This window comes from Dermacentor albipictus, chromosome 1 (assembly GCF_038994185.2).
Source record: "Dermacentor albipictus isolate Rhodes 1998 colony chromosome 1, USDA_Dalb.pri_finalv2, whole genome shotgun sequence".
Classification (NCBI taxonomy): domain Eukaryota; kingdom Metazoa; phylum Arthropoda; class Arachnida; order Ixodida; family Ixodidae; genus Dermacentor; species Dermacentor albipictus.
The window spans coordinates 142,114,758-142,140,604 of record NC_091821.1 but is presented as its reverse complement, the minus strand read 5'-3'; the positions used below and the strand labels follow the sequence as shown (position 1 = coordinate 142,140,604).

Here is a 25,847-nt window from a genome sequence, read left to right as displayed (position 1 = left end):
GTATCGTTCTGGTACGCTGAATCTCGTGGCAACATTAAAGTGAGGAATGATATGGATGGAATGTTCTACGAGAGGCGGCAGCATGGAAAATTTTACTGCTGAAAAACTGGCCATTCCAAACCACAGAAGGAAAAAAAGGAACCTCTTATCATAACAGTGTTACAGATTGAGCTGTAAGCCTTGACCAAATCGCTACAGTACAGACAATCGTGGGTGCTGCAGGGAGAGAGAGAGAGAGACAGAGAGACTGTGTTTTTAATGACCGCAGAGAACAACCTAGCTGCATGTGGGTCACGCTGCTCTAGATGAGTATGACTAATATTTTAAACAGATAAAACAAACAAAAATGTCAAAGAAATGCACATGCATTGAAAGCACTAACACGCTAATTTTCGGCAGCTTATCCGGCTTGGTATGCACCTGTGTGCCACAAAAACTCGAGGAGGACCTTTCCATACCTCGACAAAAAGGCAGAAGACCGGCATCGTCAAGGAACATACCGTAGCTAAACGTACACGTCATGACGTATGTTGAATGCAGCTCTTAAGGTTGTCATTGGATCTGCATAGCGTCTGCCAGCGCTGATAACATGGTTCAAATTTTCGTTAAGATTGCCCAGGCACACTTACCGGGGATCTAAAGAGATGTTTTAGACATTTGGAAGGATTGGTATATTTTGCGCGTATTCCTTTAATTAATTAATTAATTAATTAATTAATTAATTAATTAATTAATAATTAATTAATTAATTAATTAATATACTTATTTATTTATTTATTTATTTATTTATTTATTTATTTATTTAGTTTCTTTATTTATGAATTACTACAGGCCTTGGCAGGCCTAAGCAGGAGCGGTAAGGTACCTACACAGTAAAGCAGTACACGTAGAATCGAAGTACAACACAGAAATATTGCGACAAGAACCTTAGAAAAGTAAAATGTTGCGCTATACAAACAATACAACGAAATTATTTTATGCAACACAGCTTCAATAGTGCAAAAGTAGAAGGCATTAATGAACTTGAAAAACAACATCAACAATATCAATAACAGATTCATTATGCAGCAAGTTCAACAACAGGTTAATTAAAGATGAAGAACATCGCCGATTTATTTAGATATATGTTGAATCTAGTCGATGCTGATCAATTGTTCAATGGGCAGACTGTTCCATTTTGTCATTGTTGCAAGGGAAGAAAAAATGCCTGAAAACGCTAGTTCTGGCACTGTAAGGTGTTAGTGACGCGGAGTGGCGATGCCTTGTTCAGCGAGCCTCAAGTGGATGTTTGTAAGACTGTATAGAAAGATACAGTTTGCCTTTATTAAGCAAAAAAAAGAAATTTAATTTGTTAATTTCCCTTCTTAACGGCCTCGTATGAATATTGTCCCATCGTTATGTTGCTTGAAGAGTCATTTAAGCCATATTTTGAAAAGATAAACCTTACTGCTTTTCTCTTAATCATTTCTAGGGCATCAATGTTAATTTTAGTATAAGGATTCCATATCGTAACTGGATATTACAGTTTAGGACGGATGACGGACTTATAAGAAATTAGACGAGATTGAGCTGGAGCTTGTTTTAATTTGTGTCTGAGCAGGCAAAGTATCTGGAAAGCAGAGTAAGAAAGAAATATGGTGGTAGTTCCAGCTGAGGTTATTGGTTAATGTAACGCCCAGATATTGGTATTCGCTAACCCGGGTAAGTGGCTGAGATGCAAGGCTGTGCGCAAACAATGGCTTATTGATTTTTTTCGTGATTTTAATGAAGGCTATTCTGCATCTCTGAAGTTCCATATTCTAACGAGCGCACCAAGAATTAATGTTGTGAAGGCGGTAATTTAATGTGATTTGGTATTGAGGGCAAGCAATTTCGGTTAACAGCAAATAGTCGTCAGCAAACAAATTACTCTTTAAAGGTTGGTTAACAGTGTCAACAATGTCAATAATAAGTATGTTAAATAACAACGACCATAATACACTACCCTGAGGAACACCAGAAGTTACGGGAAGTTCGTTAGAAGGGTATGTATAAAAAACAACGTGATGACAGCGGTTAGTAAGGTAAGATGCAATCTAATTTATAACAAACGTGGGTAAGTGTAGAAGTTCAAGTTTGTTATTACCTTTGAGTGTGTAACGAGGTTAAATGCTTTTTTTAAAATACAAAAATAATTGGCGTCGATTTGTCCAGATTTTTCCAGTATGCTTTCGAAATCATGAATAACAGCAGTTAAATGCGTAACAGTAGAAGAGCCCTTTCGGAAACAGTGCTGCCGGGGTGGCAAAATGTCTATGTCTCCCAGAAACTTGTTAGTTTAATTAGCTTTTATATGCTCTGAAGGTTTACAAGAAGAGGTAAGTGATATGGGATGATAGCTTACTATCAGTGTGGAATCGCTTCTTTTTAGTACTGGGACAACACGGGCAGTAAACCAGTCTCTAGGAAGCACAGCTGAAGACACAGATGCATGAAAAACAACTAAGAGGCCGAATAATATTTCAGCGTATTTATGAAGAAAAGCATCGGGTTTGTTGTCTGGCCAAGGACTTGATTTCATTCTTATATTTAAAAGCCTAGAAAAAACGCCAGACAATGAACTATATCATATTCATCATTCTGTGTGATGTGATCAGAAAGAGGGAAATCTAACGAGTTAAAAAAAATATATACTCTTGAAGTACCTGTTGAACAGTTCCGCAATACAATAAGATTTTCGTCATGCACAGTCTGGTCGACTGATTTGCGCTTTCTGTTCAGACAGCGCCAAAACTTCTTAGGAGCAGTCCGAATGAAGTTCGACAACGTATGCTGAAAGTAGCATAGTTTGGCATTATTGGCTGCTAGGTTTATTTTGTTTGAAACGTAGCAACTGTGACACGAGAAATACCTTGTCGTCTTAAGCACTTGACTTTCTTTTTGATGTGCAAGACTTTGCGCGGCATCCAAGCAGTAGCTTTAGACGTTTCCTTAGTATTGTTAGGGACGAAGTTACTGATGCAGTAAGTCAAATATTTTTAAACTCGTTCCAAAGTTTAACAATGTCATACCCTTTGAAGCTACTAAGATGCAAGTTCAAATAGCCTAGTACGCTTTCGCCCCTGGCACGTGAGAAATCTTTGAAATTAACAACATTCCATTGATTCATTCGGAACTACGTGTCGAAGTAATCATCGATATATCGACCGATAACCGATATACACATATCGATTATCGAACGATAATCGGTATGTGTATTACGAGCCGACAATAATAAGAATTTTAGACAAAAAAAAAACGTTTAGCGTTTTTAGCGTTTTTAGCGTTTTTTTAGCGTTTTCCTCTCTGTCATCTTTCTAACCCCTATCCCCCACCCCCAGTGTAGGGTAGCAAACCGGAGACTCATATCTGGTTAACCTCCCTGCCTTTCCTCTTCATTCTCTCTCTCTCTCTCTCTTAGACAAAGATCCAAAAGGCATGTGCATCTTACGCTTCGTTTAGTTCCTAGAATTTACTAAGCCGAAAATTCATTTTCTTTTTCCAGGAGCAATTGCAACCCGAGTGTGGCTAATGTTCTCCGAAAGCACTACCAAATACCGTACTTTCTGCCATCGCATTCGGAGGGGTCTACGCTCGACTGGATCTTTATGGGCAGCCCAGGTTATGGGGCTCATATGCACGTGAGTACAAGACACATCTTGAGTTCTGAGCATTAATTGTTGCACTGCGTTATATTTATTTTTCTTGAAATTAAAATAAGATTTTGTCACATTACAGTGATGACATGGTTGCTCATTTTCGAATAATACGTGTAGCAGTAGTAGTAGTAGTAGTAGTAGTAGTAGTAGTAGTAGTAGTAGTAGTAGTAGTAGTAGTAGTAGTAGTAGTAGTAGTAGTAGTAGTAGTAGTAGTAGTAGTAGTAGTAGTAGTAGTAGTAGTAGTAGTAGTAGTAATTACTTGAATTTTATTTCGAATACTTACCATACTTATTAATCAGCGCAAAAACAATGGAAGACACAGAGTTAGAAGAACGAAGGACGAGCGCTGTCTAACAACTGAAATTTCTTGAAAGAGATGTTCGAAAAAGAAAACACGAATAAACCAACTACCTGCATGCGCAGGAAATCTAAGTCACGTGGAATTAGTTACTGAGCAAGTGCGTTCCACAATCTAGCAAAATGACAGATGACTCAGACATACAATCGCCGCGCAACCTTTCTCTATGGAAGGCTTCAGCAAGTTCACGAACCCTCCTGTCTTTGTGCCTGATGATGTCAGTTTTTTTTTAAAGACAGATTTGCACCCACAAGATCTGCAATGCTCTGAAAGATGAGAGGTCGGCGTTCCTTTTAAAGTATTCTTATGCTGACGCAGGCGCTCATTCATGCAGTTGCCCGTGTGCCCAGTGTTGATTTTTCCGCAAGGGAGAGGAATTCAATAACTACGCCTACGGCGTTGGAAACGGAGGGTTTGCAATGATTCACCGAGCAACCAGCAACAGTTGATTCACCTGCGTTTCTCTCAATCGCAGCACAAGCCTTACCTATTTTGCGCTTAGCCAAGAAAAAAAAACATCCACGTCAAAAGCTTTAGCTAGCTCCTTAACACGATGGGACAGTCTATGAGCATATGGCATGACAGCAAATCTACTACTAGGGCTCGTGAACTTGCTGAAGCCTTCCATATAGAAAGGTTACGCGATGATTGTGTATCTGAGCCATCGGTCGTTTTGCTAGATTGTGGAACGCACTTGCTCAGTAGCTATTTCCACATTACTTATATTTACTGCACACGCAAGTAGTTAGTTTATTTGTGTTTTCTTTTTCGAGCATCTTGTTCAATAAATTTGAGTTGTTAGACAGCGCTCGTCCTACGTCCTTGTAACTCTGTGTCTTCAGTTGTTTTCCCGCTGATTAATAAATATGCATCCTTTCCAACACGACCATCCTTCTACCTTGCTGCAATACCTACCAGGTGGACTAAACATATCTCCTGCGGGACTCCTTTGTTTAAGGTGCAGGCATCACTTTTTCGCTCACTAGTATCCACAAATACCTATTTTCCTGCCTTTCAAAAAGTCAGTTATCGATTAGATGAGCTAGCCAGGCACTTACAGCGATGTAAACCCATGTAGAACAGAGAGGCGACTGACGAAGTGGAATGCTTTTTTCACATCTGTTAATACCGCAACAGCAATGTTCCTACATCTCATATACCGGGTGTTTCAGTGAACACTTTCAAAAGTTCTTGAAAATAGCCTGTGGCAGATAGCCCAATTTTAGTCCTTCAGCTGGTCTAGTCGAAGAGGAGGACATTACTTACACGATAAATTGAAATGCATAATCAACTAATTATCAAAGAAGCAAAATTAAGTTTTTAGCTAATTACCTTACAGCACATATTGCAAGTTACAAATTCTAGCCCTGGATTTCGTAAGGCGGATCCACTTGGAACAAATTCGGAGTATGAAACCAGTTTCGAGATATTAATTCCCAAACTTCGCGAAGAAATACATTGTCGGTCCAGTTACTTTAGGGCTTCAATGCATAAAACGACACTTCGTTAATAAAGTAAGTGGAATGACAGTGCGTTTTTACCGCAAGTTTGATGGCACATAGCTCGAAAATAGTGTCATCTACACATTTTTTTCCCAACTGGATATGCCTTCCAGTTTCATCGTCTACAATTTGTAAATTGCAATACGTGTCATAAAACAATTATTTCAGAACTTAATTAATGCAATTTTGTTAACTAGTCGATTATGCGTTTTAATTTATCGCGCAAGTAATGTCCGCATCTACTAGTCCACCCGCTCAAGGTCTAGAATTGTGCTATCCACCACAGGCAATATTTAAGAATTTTTTAGTATTCGCTGAAACAGCCAGTATGTTTAAACAAACTCAAAGAAGAAATTGATTGTGCACCTCCGCTTTCTAAAACCAGCCATTTAAACTGCAAGGCCTTTGCTGGAGTCTATTTACCAGCACAGACGTATACAAATTCTGTTCACTTAAAGAACACCGCTGATTAGACTGACCGGAGGGAAGAGCCAAGCGACAGCGGCTATTTTCAAGGGGCACAGCGTTAGCAATCCTCGGACACGTGCAAGTACTTTCTCCTACAACTTGTTGAAGATGTCGAGGATAGTGGATGTCTTTGTTTGAGGTATTTTAAATATGTTTCTGGCATAGCACAGGAGTTGCTGGTGACTCCAGATGACATGGAGACCTCCAAGCGTTCTACTGCTTCCAGTTTTGAAGAATTTCATTCGCAAAAAAGGATGCAAATAAGTTCGTTTAAGAAACCCAGTAACTCCTGCCGCATGTAATTCAAGGCGCTCAATGAGAACGAATTAGGGGTTGCTACAACATGCCCGTGATATCAAAGCGATGTCTCCTACTCGATTATTTGCCACTCCAATCATCCACCGTTCACGGCCAGCTGATCCCATGGATAACACGGGTGGAGCGTCGCTCTGACCACTGACGGTGCTGCGAAAGGAATACCATTGCAGAAGGCATCGCTACAAACTCACGGCCGTTGTCTCATAATCTACGCGCCAACCCCCACAGTGCACAAGGGGCAGAGTAGACAACTGGCGTATAGCCCTCGTAAATGTGTGGCAGAACTGCCACTGATCACCACACTGCCATATCTCTCTACAGGGTGTTTCAGCATACTAGGGCCAAGAGCTAAAAAACGAAGCGTAGGCGCTACGCATGTCGAATTGCCGCAGTATTGTTCTCAGCAGTATCGAGCGCGTCATGATATTTTTTTCAGTCCGCCAAGCTGGCTAATTAATAATGATTGCTTAATAACTTTTTAAATACTAACACTAGCGAAAGACCTTCAATACAAAAATTGTAGCGCTTGTTCAGAAACATCGGATTACTTCATCTATGCTAAAATAACTGCCCTGTTTAGTTTTTTTTAAGCCTTTCTTTACAGTTTACGAAATTTAAAAAATACCACATCACTTCCGGCTAACGCGCCGCGCTTTTAGTGCCATCAAACGTAAGTTGAACGAATTAGCAAAGACTGCTCCGCGCACTGAGATAGATTGAACAGGCTGTCGGTGACTGCGATGGACTGCGATGGACCGCGATGGACCGGAGGCAGCCTGGCTTTTATCTCCGTCTTTCATCACACTGTCAGCCTCGCCCACTCCATCCTCTTTCTTTATTGGTCCGAAAAGAACAGAAAAAAAATGCCTGAGCTTGCCCAAATGCTGCCTCCGTTCCCATATCACATTCGCACGCGGCGGCACTTTTTTGTTGAAGACTTTCTTAAAACGGCACGCCCCTTTTGTCACTTAACGCCCATCGCAGTCACAGACAGCCAGTTCAATCGATCGCTGTGCGCGGAGAAGCTTTTGCCAATTCGTACAGCTTACATTTGAGGGCACTAAAAGTGCGGCGCTGTAGCCGGCAGTCACGTGATATTTTTTTTTTCATTTTCGCGCACTTTAAATAAAGGCTGAAAAATAATTAACTGGGTAGTTAGCATAGATGAAATAATCCGATGTTTCTGAACAAGCGCTACAACTTTGCATTGACGAACCTTCGCTAGTGTTAATATTTAAAAAAGTGAATTAAGCAGTCTTTGTTAATTACCCAGCTTGGCGGGGTGAAAATAATACCATAACGTGCTCCATATGGCAGAGAGCAATACTGCGGCAAATAGACACCCGTAGTGCCTATGTTTCGTTTTTTTAACAGTTGGCCCAAGTTAGCTTAAACGCTGTATATTGATGCGAAAGCTTCAAATGGCCCATTGAGTGAAAAAGCCGGCGTCTGCAGCAGCGAAACGATACCTAAATTCCCATTGGCTGCGACGCCACGTCGCGAGGGGGCGTCGACAGAGCAGAGCGGGCGAAAGGGAACACCTGCTGGTGCGCTGGCGCGCCATGTGTTGCGTGAGGGGAGATCGCATCGCCATGGCGGCACGTCACCTTCGCTCTGACTAGCCTGTGCTATCCGCGCGTTCTTTGCCTGCGCGAGTTTTTGCCTGCTTTCTAACTTCGTCTCGGCAATCGATATAAATAACTTAACGTTTAAAAAACCGAATAAATTCGAAAAGAAAAGCGTTGGCGGCAGGGAGTTTCGAACCAACGTACCACGCTCAGAAGCCGAGTTCCTTACCCACTGGGCTAAACCAGCGCCTCTTAGACAGCCGGCCTGTGCGCTCTACATTATCGCATCATGATGCTTGAACAGAAATCCCCATTGCCAAGCCCGGTGTGACGAAAGCGGGGACGTCACAATTACCGCGGCTCACTCGGGAGCCTTCCAATAGATTCTAAGGCAGCCGGGCAAGGTAGCATGACGTTACGGATTAAAATGTGCCGGATTTGTGTTATCTAAGAGGCGTTGGCCCAGCGTCTCAACGCGCTGGCTTGCCTGTGAAGAGTTCATAATTCGAAGGACTGCTTAGCGGCGTTCAAGTGGACATTAATGCTTTCGCATTCACAAATCATAAGAAGTACTTAGGTGTCTAGGCGTTTCTTTACAGCGAAGCCGCATATGTCTAGCCGATTCGTTCGTCCGTCCGTCCGTCGGTCGCCTGTACGCTGAAAACTCCTCCGGCGCAACCCCATGCGCATGAGCGGAAAAAAAAGAGAGAGAAAAAAAGGCATGCTATTAGCCAACACCACCTAGATGGCACAAGGCCTGCTTACTCCGGCCTATAACGTCGTGCAACCTGGCCCGAAATTTCCACTCACAAGGCTGGCGTGATGAAAGCGGTGACGTCAAAATCCATGTTACCAACTCCGGAGCATCCCCATTAGATTCTATGGCAGACAGGCCAGGTAACGTGACGTCATGGATCGGAGGGAAAAGGCCTTGTGTTATCTAGATGGTGTTGGATTAGCTGCGCCAGCAGTGACGTCATTGGTCTCTGTCGCAGCCGAGCGCGCACGCAGTAGCTTCTCTCCGGCTCCGAAATGGGTAGGCTGCACGTCATACATACTCCTGAGGGGCACGAAGCTTAAAAAAAAAATTACGGGGCTTTACGTGCCTAAACCACTTTCTGATTATGAGGCACGCCGTAGTGGGGGACTCCGGAAATTTTGACCACCTGGGGGTCTTTAACGTGCACCTAAATCTAAGTACACGGGTGTTTTCGCATTTCACCCCCATCGAAATGCGGCCGCCGTGGCCGGGATTTGATCCCGCGACCTCGTGCTGAGCAGCCCAATGCCATAGCCACTGAGCATACACGGCGGATCACGAAGCTTTAGATCAGCAACGCTGCGAGCAGACCCGTGAACGAGCTCGTCTACGCCGTGCCGATGCTGCAGCCCGGGCACAAGAAGAGGTTCATGCAACTGAGCGCAAGCAGCAACGGCGTATTGAATATCCATCAGCCTACCAAGCCGACGTTTAACGAACCGTCGGGATTAACCCCATGATAAACATCGGGGTCGCACGTTCCAGGTTCGCTGGTTAACCATCTGTACGCAGTGCTTGGGTGGTGATTTTTTTCCAAAGACCCATCTCGAGAATCCGTTTGGCTATTCTCCAAGGTGATCAAATCACTACAAGTCAGGACTGGTCCTCATGATCTTTCAAATAAATGCAGGAAGGACAAATCTGATTCCTGATGTAGCTTTTACTTTAGGGCAACTTATGGTCTTGACAGCTTCTTGAATTGAATTTTACAGGCTATGAACTCCAGCATACGGGAATGGGCGAAGAACGCAAGGCAAGAAGGGACGTAGCGCTTGATACCTAAAGCTCTGCTATGAATCAAAGAGCATAATGATGTGTAGGTGATGTAGTTTGAAAATTGCCCAGTAAAGCTACACTGCGAAACGAAATCCCTGAAGTGTGCCGTGATATATCGAATGCCGCTGGCGTTCCACTGAGCGAACTTCCAAAGCACTTATTAATTCGACGAACCATTATGATTTGCGGCAAGTTATCACTGTAGTGCGTGCATTTACACATTATAACAACGCTCATATCGAGAACGTTTTCGCAGAGTGAAAAACATACCGAATTGCTTTCAACGCTTAACGAAGAGAGGGGTTCACCCTCTCTTGTTGAGATGATTCCGGCCGAATCTGACTGACTACGCAGTCTTAGAACAGTGAAAACCAGGCGATAAGCATCGGCTTGCAGATGTCTTTGCTCGACTGTCTTTCTGTCTTGGTTTGTTTTTCTGTTCCTGCAATCCCTTAGCCTCCATTGCATTTGATTTCTAGAGCTAGAATCGAGGAGCTACGTCGACGGGATTCACTGCATCCTGATTCGGAGGAGGCAGTCCTTTCTCGGAGCATGACTATGCAAGATTCCTTGTCACCTCTGACTCGAAGCTTCTTGGCGTTAAGACATCCGGCATAGGAGGGCTGTTCGAGAAGTTCATGCAGTGGGTCATCGAAAAAATGGGAGAGGGTGTAGTGATGCCGCTCTCTCTCGCTCTTTCTACGCGAAAGGAACCGATCGACGTCTAGCACACACCGCATAGTTGTATGACAAGGCAAAATTATACGTGAACGTTTGTGAAACGCATTCTTATTCTTTACCGCTACGGGGATCAAGTAACATATTGAACAAATTTCTTGTTAATTTGGCATAAATGGTGCAGATATTCATGAAGTTTTGCAAAAGTTTGAGGAATGGATACTAAACGGAAGAACTGTGTTCGTGTGGGTCCAACGCTTTGGGGAATACCGTAAAGACACTAAGTACATTGTAAGATTAGGATGCGCTTCCACCTCGTGCGATGATAAAAGCATCGGATAACATTTTAGCAACAGCAGGCAAGGACAAAAGAGAGACTCAGACACCACGTAGGGAATCGTGGCGTATACGTCTGCGTTGTGTGCGTGTCTGCTGCCGCTAAAATCTTATCCAAGTTTGAATATCAACATGCAGAACATGTCGCAACGAAAACATCGATTGTGTGGGTTCTCTTGCGCTCAGTGACCACCGAATGACAGTTAGCATGATATCAGGAGAATTTGGTTTGGCAACGAGGCTTTGACTGAAATTTGAAAATGCAATAGGTATGCGTCAAGATGGTGCCGAAAGTGCTGACTCCTGAGGAAATGTTGCGTGCTGAAAATAACGTTACATTGATTGAAGAACTTCGGGTGACAGCGATGAATTATTGCGAAGGGTCGTCACCGGTGACGAAATTTGGATTTACGAATACGACACCAAGCTGAAGTCACCGAGCAAAGAGCGGAAGGAGAAAACTGAGCAAAGACAAAGAAAAAGCGCGAAATAACCAAAAGCGCGAAAATCAGTCATCTTGATTGCGATTCTTTACTACCATGGAATTGTGCATCACGAATTTGTACCTAAGGTCAGACTCTCAGTGCAGCTTTCTATGTGGAGGTCCTGTGGCGTCTGAGCGATCGTGTGCGCTGCGTTGCACCAAATTTGTCAAAATGGGAGCATTGGTTTCCGTACTACGACAATACCCCTGCGAACTCTGAGGCGTTGATAGTCCTTGTGGTTCTGGCTGGCAATGCCATCACTATGGAGGAACATCCTCCCTAATCGCCTGTTTTAGCCCCCTGCAACTTTTTCTTTCCCCCAAAGGCAAACTGGTGCTCCAAGGGTGGCATTTCCAGGATTTGACAATTCAAAAGGAAGCGACATCGCTGCTGAAGTGCTTAACAAAAGATGACTTCCAAGCATGCTTCCAGCAGTGAAAGAAGATGTGAAACCAGTATATTGTGTCTAATCAGCAATTTGAAGGTGACCACAGTGGCATACCTAAAAGTTTGTGAAGTTATTTCTTAAACGGACTGCGCGGACTTTTGGGACATGCCTTGTATGATGCCGCGTGATTTTTACTACAGTTGGCACACTTAGGCTAGTTTCGAGAAGTGCAGGCTCTTTTATCATGTGCTCTGGTACAAATATCATGCCACAGTTGTGTATGCCAAGACATTGCAGCGTGTATGAATTGTTTAACAGCCGAGTTGCAGGTTACAAATATTCTTCTCGGCATGCCTAGTGAATCAAACCATTGTACCTACTGGTGGGGTTTTACCAGGTGAGAAATGTATGGTAGTGCTGCGAGGATAGTGCATGTGGTTCCACTGCTTCACCTTCTCGCCTGAACCATGGCTTGCCTCATGGCGGAAATGGTGCCGCTTTCTTGTAATTATTCAAACAACTGCCCATCAGTGCATTAAAATGGAGTGAGTCCTGTCTTTCCGAGATTCCTTGCGTGCTATACTGTGCCACTGCGAGACTAGCCGAGTCAACTCAAGCAGGCTCGTAGAGGAGGCGAGACATGGCACATTCACGAAAAAAAAATTAGTGTCTAGTTACATGGCAGGACAATACCTTCTTTCTTTCTGCGGTGATAACGTCGTTGGCGTGTGGTTCGCTTTCCAGAACGCGATGCTGGGTCAGTGAGCTTGAACATCATAGGTTGACATTTCAAACGCTGAGAATTCGAATGCGATCACTTGAGAACTAGCTATTACGAAAGGTTTTTCAATAGAATTTCTAAGCTTCAATTTATAGCAGAAATTCATCAAGCATGAATAGAAATAATGATTGGTGATTTTCACTATAAAGCACTCAATGTTTACGAAACCAATCTGAAATGTACGTTATACATAATATATTATACGCATGCTTGCCGATGTTTACAGTTTACATAAATTGGACTTAAATAAAATTACTAAATGTAGATTTTGACGAAACTGACGTTAACCGATATGTGGTCTGTCGTTAAACGGAAAGCCATATCTCCTTAAATGTATTGTGTGGGAAGAGTTTCTTTCACGTCCTGTAGTTCGTCTCCGTTTTTCTTTCTCTTCTTTCTGCATTTTTGAAGCTTTTGAAGCTTCATGGCTGGAAAGCATCCACTACCTTCCTCGTACTCGAATAAAGGCTCTTGGTCAGCTTCTCACTGAACGCCAAGCTCGCCTATACCTGCAGATTGAACTAGCGCCATATCCTGCACGTGCTGTGCCCGGTATTCCGATAGCCATCAACAGGGGAAGAATGCAGCGGCAAACTCTCCTCAGAGGCAGCGCGAGTACATGCGCCAGTGGATCACTTCGTCCATTCCTTACTATATGCACGTTTCCGCCTCAGCTTTGCTCAGGCACTCGGGTGTCCTGTAACCTTGGGGTGAAGATGGTGATCGTGAGATGCAAAGGATACACTTGTCTATAGGTAGATAAGACGCAACCTTTGCGCTGCACCTTCTAAGTTGTGCGCGAGGAGGGTTCTCTGAACATTAGGCGAGCCCTTCTTCATTTTTTTTTTCAGTGTATCCGCAATACCAAACTTGTGTTTACGCTCGGAGCTGTCTTCATCGCTACCACACCTTCCGATGGCGGCTTTTCGTATATGTGGAGCGCGACAGCACCGTGTGGGTCTGTTGCTGAATCACTTGAATCACTTGGGTGCCTCCATGTAGTACTTGCGGGATTTATGAGTGGCTGCTTTCTGAGGGCGTGGAAGAACGGAAAGCAGGCACTGCATACTTTTTTTCTGTAAGCAGCTTTTGCAGCATTTCTCACCTGTCACTGGCTATAATAAAGTATGCAGCGATTTAGACAAGCTGTTTTAATGTAGTAGGATGTCAAACCACCAGTGAATTTTCTGCGGAAGACCAGGCTGAAATCGACTAAGTGTTCTAGCCTGAGCGAAAACCCCAACTTCAATAATTTCTCAAAATGCGTTTTACATACACTGTTGAAACCACAATAAATAAAAGCGACCCACTGTGGAGAAAAATGAATTTACACTCACCATTACTGGAATGTTATAATCAAAACAACGGCCACTCCAGAACATGTGCAAAGAGTTGAAGTGTTGTTTTCGCCGCTATTGTTTAAGAATTGTGGAACCCGGCACATGAAAGCTCGATTTCGATACTTCCTTTACGGAATTCTTTTTTTAGCAAACTCCCTAGTATGCCAAACACTGACAAACTTGAGGGATATTTGCGAAGTCGATGCTTGGCAGGTGCCAGAAAGCACCCTGCCGAAATCATATCGATCCAATTGATCGTGTTCGTACGGTCGTATAAAGAAAGAATATGACAAATAGGAGTACCAAACGGTACTGTGGACGTGTCACTTGCAGTGGAGCATATGTACTTCCACTTATTTTAATTAAAAGGAATGCGCTTTCTCACTCCATCTGCTCTACTGCGCCGCCGCTACTGCGTGTCCGCCTCCCACCTTCGCTGGTTCATCTTCTATAAAAAAAGAAGAACGAACTACTATAATAGCCAAGTGTGCACAAGGGAGTCATGGTGAGAATTCTAAAATATGAAGTCGAATTTGATTGAGTTCCAGAATACCTATTCGATCAACAATTCGGTATCGCGAAGAACTACTATTTCGGACTTCCATTTGCGTTTGCGCCTTACGAATATCTAATTATTTCGCATTCTGATCCCTTCAAATCCTTCGCACTCTACACTGCATCAAACAGGAGCTACCCTTGATTGTTTTTTTCTTTCATATTTTTATTTCTTCCTATCGCCTTCTTCGCTCCTTTTCCGTGATAGCATGCGAACTGAAAGTCGACACAGACAGCGAAATCATCACTGCTAGTCAAAGCGAAGAAGCAAGAGCAACGAGACCGTCTCGTGTTTCCTCTATTTCATCCACTTCCCATCATCATCTCCTCCCATTTATACAAAGGTATGACTTTACGCTAATTCCTTCAAAAGGCTGGAGTGATCGCCTTTCTTGGCTGTCGACTTCTCTTCAGTCGTACATAACCACTCCGCTCTCTCTCTCTCTCGCCCTGCCATAGCTTCAGCAATATGCCTTAGGAAGTAATGAATTGGACGTCAATTCACCGCTTTGCTTCATCTCATTTGGACGAGAAAGCTTCAGTAGTAAAATATTCGTATCACTAAAATAGCACCAAGGTCTCGATTGATTGCTTTTCATTAACTGTTTTTTACATGATTTACATGGACAGTGCCCGGCCAGGAAAATTAGTTTCAGGAAGGCAATTTCTTGCATCGTTACAAGCACAGGTAAATCAGTCTTGCGTTGTATGCTTTATAGCGCAGAGCTTAGGCGCCCGTTCCTACGGCGAGCGTCGGTATCAACGGAGGCGGCGTATCCGAGCGAACGAGCACAGCGAAAGATGAAAGAGCGAATGAGGAGCGGGGGATGAAAGACACGAGCCGCAGACGGCAGAGACCAATGAGAGTAGCCCCTTCAAAGACGCTCGCGCGGGAAGATGGTGTCATGCGGACCCACCCGACCTCTCGATGCGTACTCGTATCTGGTCTCAGCCAGACCGTTAGTTTCCTGCTATCGTCTGCTCGCGTCAGCTCTCGTTCGCGCTTGCTTCGATCGTCATGGTTTGCAATTGTTTTGTAACCTGATTGTATGCGCGACGTGAATTGTGTGTACTTTCTGGAATCCGCGCGACACCAGCGATTGCACTGGAACCTCCGACGAGTCATGTATAAAAGCCGACGCGCTTCACCCGCAGATCAGATTTTCGACGATCTCTCAAATTATTTGCCTCATTATATTGCGAAATGAAAACACGTATAGAGCTGCGCTCAAATTTAGCATTGGGGGTATCGTAATCGTCAGTGATTTTTTTTTTACTTATTGCTTTCTTTTAAGTCTTCTAGGTGCTAGTAACAGGGACCCGCCTCAGTAGCTCGGTGGCGGTGGCGTTCTGCTGCTGGCCAAGAGGTCGCGGTGGTCGGATTTCACCGGGAAAGAAATGTAAAAACACTAGTGTACTTACGCTAAGGTGCACGTTAAAGAATCCAGATGGTCAAAATTAATCCGAAGCCCTCCACTGCAGCGTCTCTCATAGCCTCAGCGATGCCTTGGGATGTTAACCCCGTCAATCAATCAATACTATTCGCAGGGGCTCAGCACTGGGGTTTTCTTTTTCTGAGCACACGATCACAGGATCACCTGCAGACCAGAAGCATGAGTAAAGTTATACGTGATTCTGGAGTAAAGAACCCAAGGTAGTCCGAATTAAAATACGGCATCGCTCGTAGGCTCATACCATACAGTGCACCACCCGTTTGACTGGCAGGGTCAAAAGTTTACAGCAATGTGGTTTCTTTGAAAAAGTCAAACATCAGCCCAGTTTCTGCCTGAAGTCATTCACTCCCATCATCAGTCATCAGTCATTAAAACAGTACAGCGCTGTGTTGTCGTGTGCACTGTGCATATAGCAATAGCAAATTTGAAATCCAAGCAGCGTGCCCAAGCTCCGGAAATATACTGTGGTCGAATGCATAAAGGTTCTTTCTTGTAACTGATATTTTCTATTGACTGGCCGCCTTCGCCAACAATATGCCCAGCATCAGGATATGCTGGAAATCTTTCTTACGGGCACTTCCAGCGTAAGAGGGTTTTGTGAATACGCCCCCCCCCTTCTTCTTTTTTTTATATTTAGATGCGACATCCCTTAAACTTCTGAACCTCCCTGTCGATGAAAAATCTGTTCTCCCTTTCACTGATTACGTTGTAATCAAAATAAACTCCAGGTTATTTGCATTTTCTCGCTTTCTAATATATATATATATATATATATATATATATATATATATATATATATACAGGAAAGAGACGGCGAACTTGAAGACTACTTAACGTTTTCGGCTGCTGGACCAGCCTTCGTCAGAGTAGAGTAACGGATGTACGACACATACACAGCTTTAAAGGCACCGTATCACGAGCAGAGGGCGCGCTATCTACTCTGACTAGACCATACACTGCGCATCTTAATTCGTTATCATTGCGCTATATAAATGATTATCAATGACACGCATTTTGGCATATACAAAAAATGAATTGTAGATGTGTTCACGATACAATACATAGAAACATGACTCTCAAGTAGGTGCCAGCGGTTACCATGATTATGTGTAGTAAAAACAAAATGACTTACACATGCAGATACAAAGGCGTGATGTTTAGCACATGGCACCTCTAAGTGCAACCTCGAATTATGTAAAAATTGAGATGTTAAGCGTACAACTTGGAGCCACAGCCAATACGTCAAAAAAGCCACAGGTAAAAAAAAGACAGAAAAAAGCTCTGAAATCGTGTGTGTACACTGTGTGGGAAGTGTATGTTCGTGATCAATCTAAAGTTAGACAGGTTAGTTTTCCTTTGTTTTCATTTATTCTGGACGAAACAGTGCTAAATTTGGGAATCAGGTAAGATTCGCGAAGCTCGCGGTCATGGTTGGTGCGGAATCCAGATTCGAGTATTGTTACTTTGAGATTATTAAATGAGTGGCCCGGCATGTTAACATGTTTCGAGAGTTGTAGATTTGGTTGAGATTTGGTATGCGACCTGTGGTTGTTAAAACGGATCCTGAAAGGTGTTTCAGTCTGGCCTATGTATTGCTAGTGGCAAGTGCCGCACTCGAGCAAGTACACTACGTTATATGAATCACAGTTGAAACTGCCTTTCATAGTGAACATGAATTGGCTGGCTGTGCTCGTGGCAGTCAATGTAGGCGTTATATGAGCGCAGACTTTGCAACGTGGTTTATTGCAGCGGCTGCAACCGGTCGGTTCAGAAGTGGCGATTTTTGAAGACGTTAGTATGTCACCTATGTTTTTCGAACGTCTATACACGACACGAGGTGGCTTAGGAAAAATGGCTTTTAACCGGTCGCTTTGGGTGAGAATGTTATAGTGTTTGCTGAGTACGCCTGATACCTCAGGGTTAGATGCGGAATGCGTGAGAATCAAATTAGCCGACTTGGGGCCACTGGACTTGTTTCTGCCTTCCTGCCGCTGGGTGTATCGCGTCATCGATCATCTTCTCTGGATATTTACGGTTGAGAAGTTTCTTTTTGAGTTCCTGGCAACAAGAATTAAAATCGTCTTCTTCGGAACATATGCGCTTAAAGCGCTGTGCCTGGCTATATGGAATCGCACTCTTGCAATGACGCACGTGGCTGCTTTTAAAATGAAGAAATTGATGATTATCAGTTGGCTTTTTGTAGAGTTTTGTGATTAGGCGTCCATCGGCAATGGTAATCGTGACGTCAAGGAAGTCTACAGATGACGGTGAGTAATGATGTGTGAATTTGATAGCGGGGTGTGCCTGGTTGAATGCCGCAATGAAGTTTAGGAGTTCTGTTTCGCTATGCGTCCAAATACAAGATATATCGTCGATGTAGCGTTTAAAGTAGATAGGTTTTAGTCGTACACTATTAAGGAACGCGTCTTCGAGCACTCCCATGAAGACGTTTGCATAGTTAGGGCCTATTTCAGTTCCCATTGATGTTCCACTAATTTGTACATAATGAGAATTATTAAATTCGAAGTTGTTAAACTTGAGAACTAACTTAAGCAGAACCTCGAGGGTTGAGCTATCAATCGGGTTATTACACTGGAAGTGTCCATAGGATTTCAAGACAGCCTGAATGCCATCCCTGTGGGGAATATTAGTGTAGAGGGAAGTGACATTCATCGTCACGAGAAGCGGGCCTTCGGGAATGGTTAGGTCTATTATGTCATTAAGAAAAGCATTAGTATCCTTAATGAAATAATTAAATGTGGCTGGAATAAATTTGATTAGACTGTCGACGTAACGAGAGATGTATTCTGTGACTGTTCTGATGCCGGATACAATGGGACGGCGCGGCTTACCAGGTTTATGTATCTTGGACAGCAGGTGAAAGCTGCCCTGCTGCCCAAGATGCATAAACCAGGTAATGTAAGGCAAATGTAGTAATGTAGTAAGGCGAAAATAGCCAAATAAGGTTCCGACACTTCGTGGTGACTTCACATATTCATAGAACTTCATTCAGGGTCTACAGTATAAAGTATGAATCTTTCCACCCATTCATTGAACCATACCCCAGAGCATGTTGTCACTTGTAGTCTATGTGCTATGTTTTTTAACGTCAGGACTGAACTTGTTTGCACACAAGTTTCGCTAATTCGTCCGTTGGTTAATTTGCAAATATTTCAGTACGACTGGGAAACCACTGAAACGCGATTTCGTAACCGCAACTTCCCGCAGCAGGCGTAAATGTCTTTAAACAGGCACTGTCATCCAGTACCGCGTACATAAGGGGCATATATTATCGATAATCGCATTTCCCAGTGTTACAGTCATTCTTTCAAAACAATATGTGGACTAAGGTGTTCCATTACTTGCAAGGACATAATAGTCACTTTTTGTTTTTGTAACAAGTAATGGAATTTTCTTACAGACTTACATTAAACTATATTCCGTGCCTTGTAGGGGGCATGTTAGCTTTGGTTGATTATTACATCATATAAAATATCAATGTATAATTTATGTAAAGCAAATGTCATCCCAGCGATCGTGCTGAATTGAGCTGGTTGGTCCATGACAAGGGGGGGGGGGGGGGGGACAGCGCGAAGGACAGGCCGAAAGCAGAGACGCCCTGCACAGCGCTGTTTATATATATATATATATATATATATATATATATATATATATCAGCCTGTTTTATGACCACTGCAGGACGAAGGCCTCTCCCTGCGATCTCCATTTACCCCTGCCCTGCGCCTATCGATTCCAACTGGCGCCTGCAAATTTCCTAATTTCATCACCCCACCTAGTGTTCTGCCGTCCTCGACTGCGCTTTCTTTCTCTTGGCACCCATCCTGTATCCCTAATGGTCCGCCGGTTATCTAACCTACGCATTACATGACCTGCCCAGCTCCATTTCTTGCTCTTAATGACAATTAGAATATCGGCTGTCCCTGTTTGCTCTCTGATCCACTCTGCTAACTTCTTGTATCTTAATGTTACGCCTAACAATCTTCGTTTCATCGCTCTTTGCGTCGTCCTTATCTTGTTTTCGAGCTTCTTTGTCAGTCTCTAAGTTTTTGCCCCATATGTCAGCCCCGGTAGGATGCATTGATTGTACACCTTTCTTTTAATGATAATGGTAAGCTTCCAGTCAGGATCTGAAAATGCCTGCCGAATACACTACAACATATTTTTATTCATCTGCAGATTTTGTTCTCATGATCAGGCTCCCCTGTGAGTAATTGACCTAGGCAAACCTACTCCTTCACACACTCTAGAGGCCGACTGGCGATTCTGAACTCTTGTTCCTTTGCCCGGCTATTTATCATTATCTTTGTCTTCTGCATATTAATCTTCAACCCAACTTTTGCACTCTCTCTCTTAAGGTCCTCAATCATTTGTTGTAACTCGTCTGCATTGTTGCTGTTGCTGAACAGGACAATGTTATCTGCCAATCGAAGGTTGCCGAGATATTCGCCGTTGATCCTTACTACTAAGCCTTCCCAGTTTGATAGATTGAATACTTCTTCCAACCACGCAGTGAATAGCATTGGAGAGATTGTGTATGCTTGTCTGACCCCTTTCTTTAGAGGCATCTTCCTACTTGTGGGAAATTAAGGTAACTGTGAAATCTCTGTAGATACTTTCCAAGATATTTACGTAAGCGTCCTGTACTCCTTTATTGCGTGATGCCTCTATCAATGCTGGTATCTCTACTGAATCAAATGCCTTTTCGTAATCTATGAAAGCCATAAAGAGAGGCTGATTGCACTCTGCGGATTTCTGGATTACCTGATTCATGGTGTGATCACATGATCCATTGTAGAGTATCCCTTCCTGAAACCTGTCTCTTCCTTTGGTTGACTTAAGTCCAGTGTTGCCCTTGTTCTACTGGAAGATTTCTTGTTGAATTTTTTATATAATACTGGGAGTAAGCTAACGGGCCTACTATTTTTCAATTCTTTAACGTCTACCTTTTTGTGGATTAGTATAATTTTGGCATTCTTCCAGTTCTCTCGTACCCTTGAAGTCGATAGACAGTTCCTATAAAAGGCCGCCAGTTTTTCAAGCATTATGTCTCCTGCATCTTTGATTAGATTGACTGGTAGTGCACCTCCTTTTGCCGCTTTCCCCCGTTTAATGTCTTGCAAGACCCTTCTAACTTCATCGCTAGTTATAAAAGGAGCCCCTGTAACCTGCTCGTTACTACTTCGAATGGAGGTATCGTGGCTGCTTTGGGTACTGTGCAGGTCAGTATATTATTCTTCCGCTGCTTTTACTGTATCTTCGAGATTGCTGATGGTATTACCCTGCGTATCTTTCAGTGCATACATCTTGGTTTGGCCGATGCCAAGTTTCCTTCTCACTGATTTCAGGCTGCGTCCATTTTTTACTGCTTCCTCAGTATTTCTCACGTTATAATTTTGGATATCCCTTATTTTCTCCTTGTTGATTAGTTTGGACAGTTCCGCGAATTCTATATGATCTCTTGAGTTGGACACTTTCATTCTTTCATTCTTTATTAAGTCCTTTAGTACTTGGGAAAGCTTACCTACTGTTGGCCTTGGTGCCTTACCTCCCGCTTCAATTGCTGCCTCTGAAGCCACCCTAGTTACGGTTGCATTCGTTATCTCTATGTCATCTTCTTCTTTCTGTTCTAAGGCTGCATATTTGTTTGCAAGTGCCAACCGGAATTGGTCTTCTTTTCCCCTTACTGCGTCTAGGTTGGCCTGTTCTTGACCAATTTCACTCTTTCTCTCTTCAAATTGAGGTGAACCCTAGCCCTCACTAACCTATAATCACTGCACATAACCCTACCCAACACTTCCTGCACTATGCTGGGATTGATAGAAAATATGAAGTCAATTTCATTTATTGTTTCACTATTAGGGCTTTTCCAGGTCCACTTCTTGTTCCAACGCGTCTTGAATAAGGTGTACATTATTCGCAGCTTATTCCTTTCTTTGAATTCTATCAGAACGTCTGGTTTTTGCCCGCGTCTTTAACTCAAGTACTGTCCGTGCACGTCTCTACACCTTCTATCTCCCTTCTCTCTCTTCCCCTTCTCCCTTAGCCTAGCGTAGGGTAGCCAACCAGACTCTTCACTGGTCAACATCCCTTCCTTCTTATATTCCTCTCTCTCTCTCTCTCTGCCAGCATCTCTCCTCTTGCGTTCCTAGAATCGACGCTGTAGTTGCCAATTGCTTGTTCACCAGCCTACATTGAATTCGCCCATGACTACACTGTACTGAGTGTGCACTTTTCGCATCGCTAATTGAACATCTGCATAAAACTGTTCTATTTCTTCATCAACGTGATTGGAAGTTGGAGCGTAAGTTTGTACTACCTTTATTCTATACCTCCTATTCAGCTTTATTACAACGAGTGCTACCTGCTCATTCATGCTGTAGAATTCGTCAATGTTGCCCGCCATGTCCTTATGGATTAGGAATCCTACCCCGTATTGCTTCTTATCCAGAAGACCTCTATAGCAGAGGACGTGGCCATTTGTCATATATATATTGCTGCGCCTGTACTGCGATGAAGAAGAGGACAACGCGAGTATGCATGAGCGTTTTTGTCAAGGCGCAGTCAGGAAGTCGCAGTTGCGCTCTTTATTAAAAAGGCGACCTGCCCCTGTGCCTCCTGAATAGTTACCTACGACCCCTGTTTTTGACGTTGCGACAATATATATTTCATAGCAATGTAGGGACACAGAGGGCACGCTTACATCTTAATCATTATGTTCGTGTATTAGGAAAGCTTCATGTATTTCTCGAGCACGTCGCTCTGAGTAGCGCCTCAGGAGCGTACACTTTTTCAAAATATGGTGTGCAGCCCCAGTTTCTGCAGTGATCTGCCAGGTGAACTGAGACTGAGCCCCTGATCGAGTAAGCGTGTTCTCGTAAATGATTATTAGTACATCGGCCAGTTTTCCCTATGTAGCAGCGCCTGCATAAAAACAGTACCTTACGTACGCCTTTGCATGTGCAGTCAGTAATAGATCGTGCATGTTTGTTGTCACATTCGCGCTTCTTTGCACCTTCTTTGTTCATTCTACAACAAAGAGCGAAATGTTTATTGCGTGCAGTGGATACACCATTTATTCATTTTTTTCCTGCAATCTCTTTTGGCCTATAGGAAATGTTGTGGGGAACGCGGCCTAACTAGAATAGTCATGGTTTGAACCATTACTGTCCTCACTATCTTTTTGCTGTCTCATAGTGACTAATAGCCGTTCCGCTATGGAGGTTAACAACGGTGTCGCATAGCCAGTGTGCTGTAGTCGCTGCTCTTGGCGTAGAAAGATTTAATGATCACAAGATCGGTTCAGTGCTGCCTTCAGATACGAATGAGTGATGCTTCGTTTAACGAGACTTGAATGTGTGGATGAATAAGATAAAATGCTTTTGCAAGACCTAGGTTCATAGGCCCGCACACCTGGTCTAACCTAAAGTTCACTTACATGTCCAAGAACCGCAACTTGTGTACGTCGGTTCTGTACGCCGCTCATAGCGCTGTGTGCGTCGTCTCTCCTTTCGTGCTGTCCTTCGCGCTGCTTTTACCCCCTTCGTCATCCCTACCCTAGGAGCACTTGCGATGGGAAACAATCTTGCACAATCATGTAAGTAGATAGGGTAGACCTATATGTCAATTTCCTCTTGAGCAGTAGCTCAATTAACTATAAGAAAGCTTGTCTTTTTGAGAAACATTTGCGCTTTTGCAAGCATTTTCATGGTTTCCTCTTCTCTTTCCGGTTCACCTTGCCTCTGTGCTCCGTGAAGATCGATCATGTCGGCAAACCGTCTTGGCAAGCGCAGATTAAGGGCAAAAAACTATGGACCTTGAAGCCCGTCCCGGAGTGTTATTCGACATGCCACGAGCTCCAAGTAATCGTACATCCGGGTGAAATATGTGAGCCCTTTCACCTTTGTCGTTTGTGAATTTGGTATTTTGCGTCGTGCCTGCCTGAGCATTTACACAAATATAGAGCTTCTTTCAGAGGCACAAGTTTTTACTTGGGCTGCATTTGCGCTATGTCTACTGAGCAGAACTAAATCAGCAGTTTGAAGAATGGTCGTGTCAACTTTTTGATGCCTGTATGCTTGGATTAAAGGCCAATGGTCTTTCCATTCATGGGACACAAATTAGTGTTAAATACATGGTTATGCGCAGTGTTAACAAAGAGGACATTGCTAAATGCGACAAAAAGCAGGAAAATCATTAGAAATCTTGATATTCTGTGCGCACAATATACCGCAAATGAAGCCTATTCGTCTTTTCTTTTTTTAGTGGCGCTGCCGCTAGAAACTGAAATAAGTTCACTGCTTGAATATGCAGCCGAAATTTGAGATGTTCACCATGGAACCCGATGAGCGAAATCGATGGAGAACCTCCTCTTTTACAAGCTGTGCACCTAGATCAAAAGAAACCTCAAGATTTTTTTCTTTTGGATTTTGCAGTGCGGTATTCCCAAAACATGTGTTTTGGAATGCAGAACTGAATTACACGGTGTGCATTCGGGTAGAAAAACATTTGTGTTTATGCCATGTAGCCGTTTTATGGTGCCTGTAGTTCCCCTTTTCTATTTCTCTCTCTCTATCTCTCTATCTCTATCTCTTTCAGTTGTTGTGGATTCCAACCTGTGGTACCACAAGACAGAGATTATCGGCAACGAACTAAGCATCGCGATTGGTTCGGAGTACGACTAATGTGATCGCCTTAACCTCTTCTGCTTCTTTGTGGCCTAGCGAATATTAATTCGAATAAAGAGAATATGAAAGAGAAATAAAGAAAATAAAGAGAATCTGGAAGGACAAAATGGGAAGATATTCTGCACCTTAGGTGTCTATCATTGCTGTGGGAAATTCCTTTCGCTTATGAGCTATCTCTTCTGAACGCCCTTTTTCAAATACGTAATCTTTCGGATGGCGGGCCGGCATTATAAATATTGAAATGGGAGGAAAGGTGCTCCCATTCATATTCACAGTAAAAAATTGAAGTAAACACGTACACAAAGAAAAAAGCGATATGGGCGGTACATCAACCGACATTGATCGCATTGTCACAAATGTGCGCGCATAGACAAACATTTGTGCACAAGCGACGTGGGAAAAGACCATTGTGACCAATATCTAAATAGAAGAGATAGCTACGTCATAAGAAAGTCTGCTATACAAGAACACCACGGCACGCGCGCGGTAGCATTAATTCAAGTACTGCAAATCTTTTTGTGCGAATGCCACTGACGGAGTGCCTACACATTCGTAGTGGTTTTTGCGCATAGCAAACACTTCAAACATTTCTCTCATCGCTTGGTCTTCTCTCTCCGCATTACACGTGTGGCGGTGAAGGCTAGAGTACATAAGCACCGGCGACGAATGGTCTGCCAAATGTTCCTCCGATACCTGTGCCTAAAATTGAAGCGTGGTGATCTCGTAATATGACATTAGGACACCTCCTAGTGGAGCCTGATGTAGCAAGGTGAAAGGTATGAGACGTTCCTCGGTACGGATCTAGATGCTCCGAGTCATAAAACACCCACTGAGATCTTGATCACCCACACGAGTATCTCTTTCCAAACAGCAGTTAAAGCTACTGCGAGACTTCTCGCTTTTTAGAAGAAACGAGACATCATTGCGATATCCAAGGACGATCCGCGTTTTCTCGGAAAATGCGTTTGCGGACTTCACGTCCGTCTATGACGTTTACAAAGTGTTGACATCATATCACGACGTGTCGAAACTACTAATGCAGTGATATTCCCTCCTACATGGGTTTTTGGTTCATTGCCAATGCGCACATAAAGAAATCTGCCCTTTCATTGAAGTGCATAGCGTTTCGGTGCTTGCATCTCCAGGCTCTAGTCCTCCACGAAACACGCACAAAGCGGCGCGTTGAATTGCCTCACCACACTTGCATCGACTCGGATAATATTCTCCTACTATCCTGTCACTTCAGCGGAAGTGCTGTGGTACAGCTGCACAACAGCTGGGCCCGTATTCACAAAAATATCTTACGCTAAAATTGTTGGCAAGACAAAAATTCTGCCAATCCTGATGCTGGATTTACGATTAGCGAAGGCCGCCAGGCAATGGCAGAGACCAGTTACGAACGAAAAGCTTTGTGAGTT

General features: G+C 43.4%; 1 protein-coding gene across 3 annotated transcripts in view; it reads left to right on the top strand.

Moving 5' to 3' along the window:
* Window positions 1–25,847, top strand: part of LOC135900057 (uncharacterized) — a 332,823-nt gene that overhangs the window by 206,553 nt on the left and 100,423 nt on the right. The window contains exons 4-6 of one of the 3 annotated variants that reach the window (XM_065429490.1): window positions 3,524–3,659; window positions 23,500–23,629; window positions 24,341–24,468. In XM_065429490.1, the coding sequence (XP_065285562.1) occupies window positions 3,524–3,659; window positions 23,500–23,629; window positions 24,341–24,426 (352 nt within the window). In that variant the 3' untranslated portion in view covers window positions 24,427–24,468. Of the gene's footprint in view, window positions 1–3,523; window positions 3,660–23,499; window positions 23,630–24,340; window positions 24,469–25,847 lie in introns of those variants that run through there. The other 2 variants (XM_070526743.1, XM_070526745.1) reach the window with 2 other exon arrangements.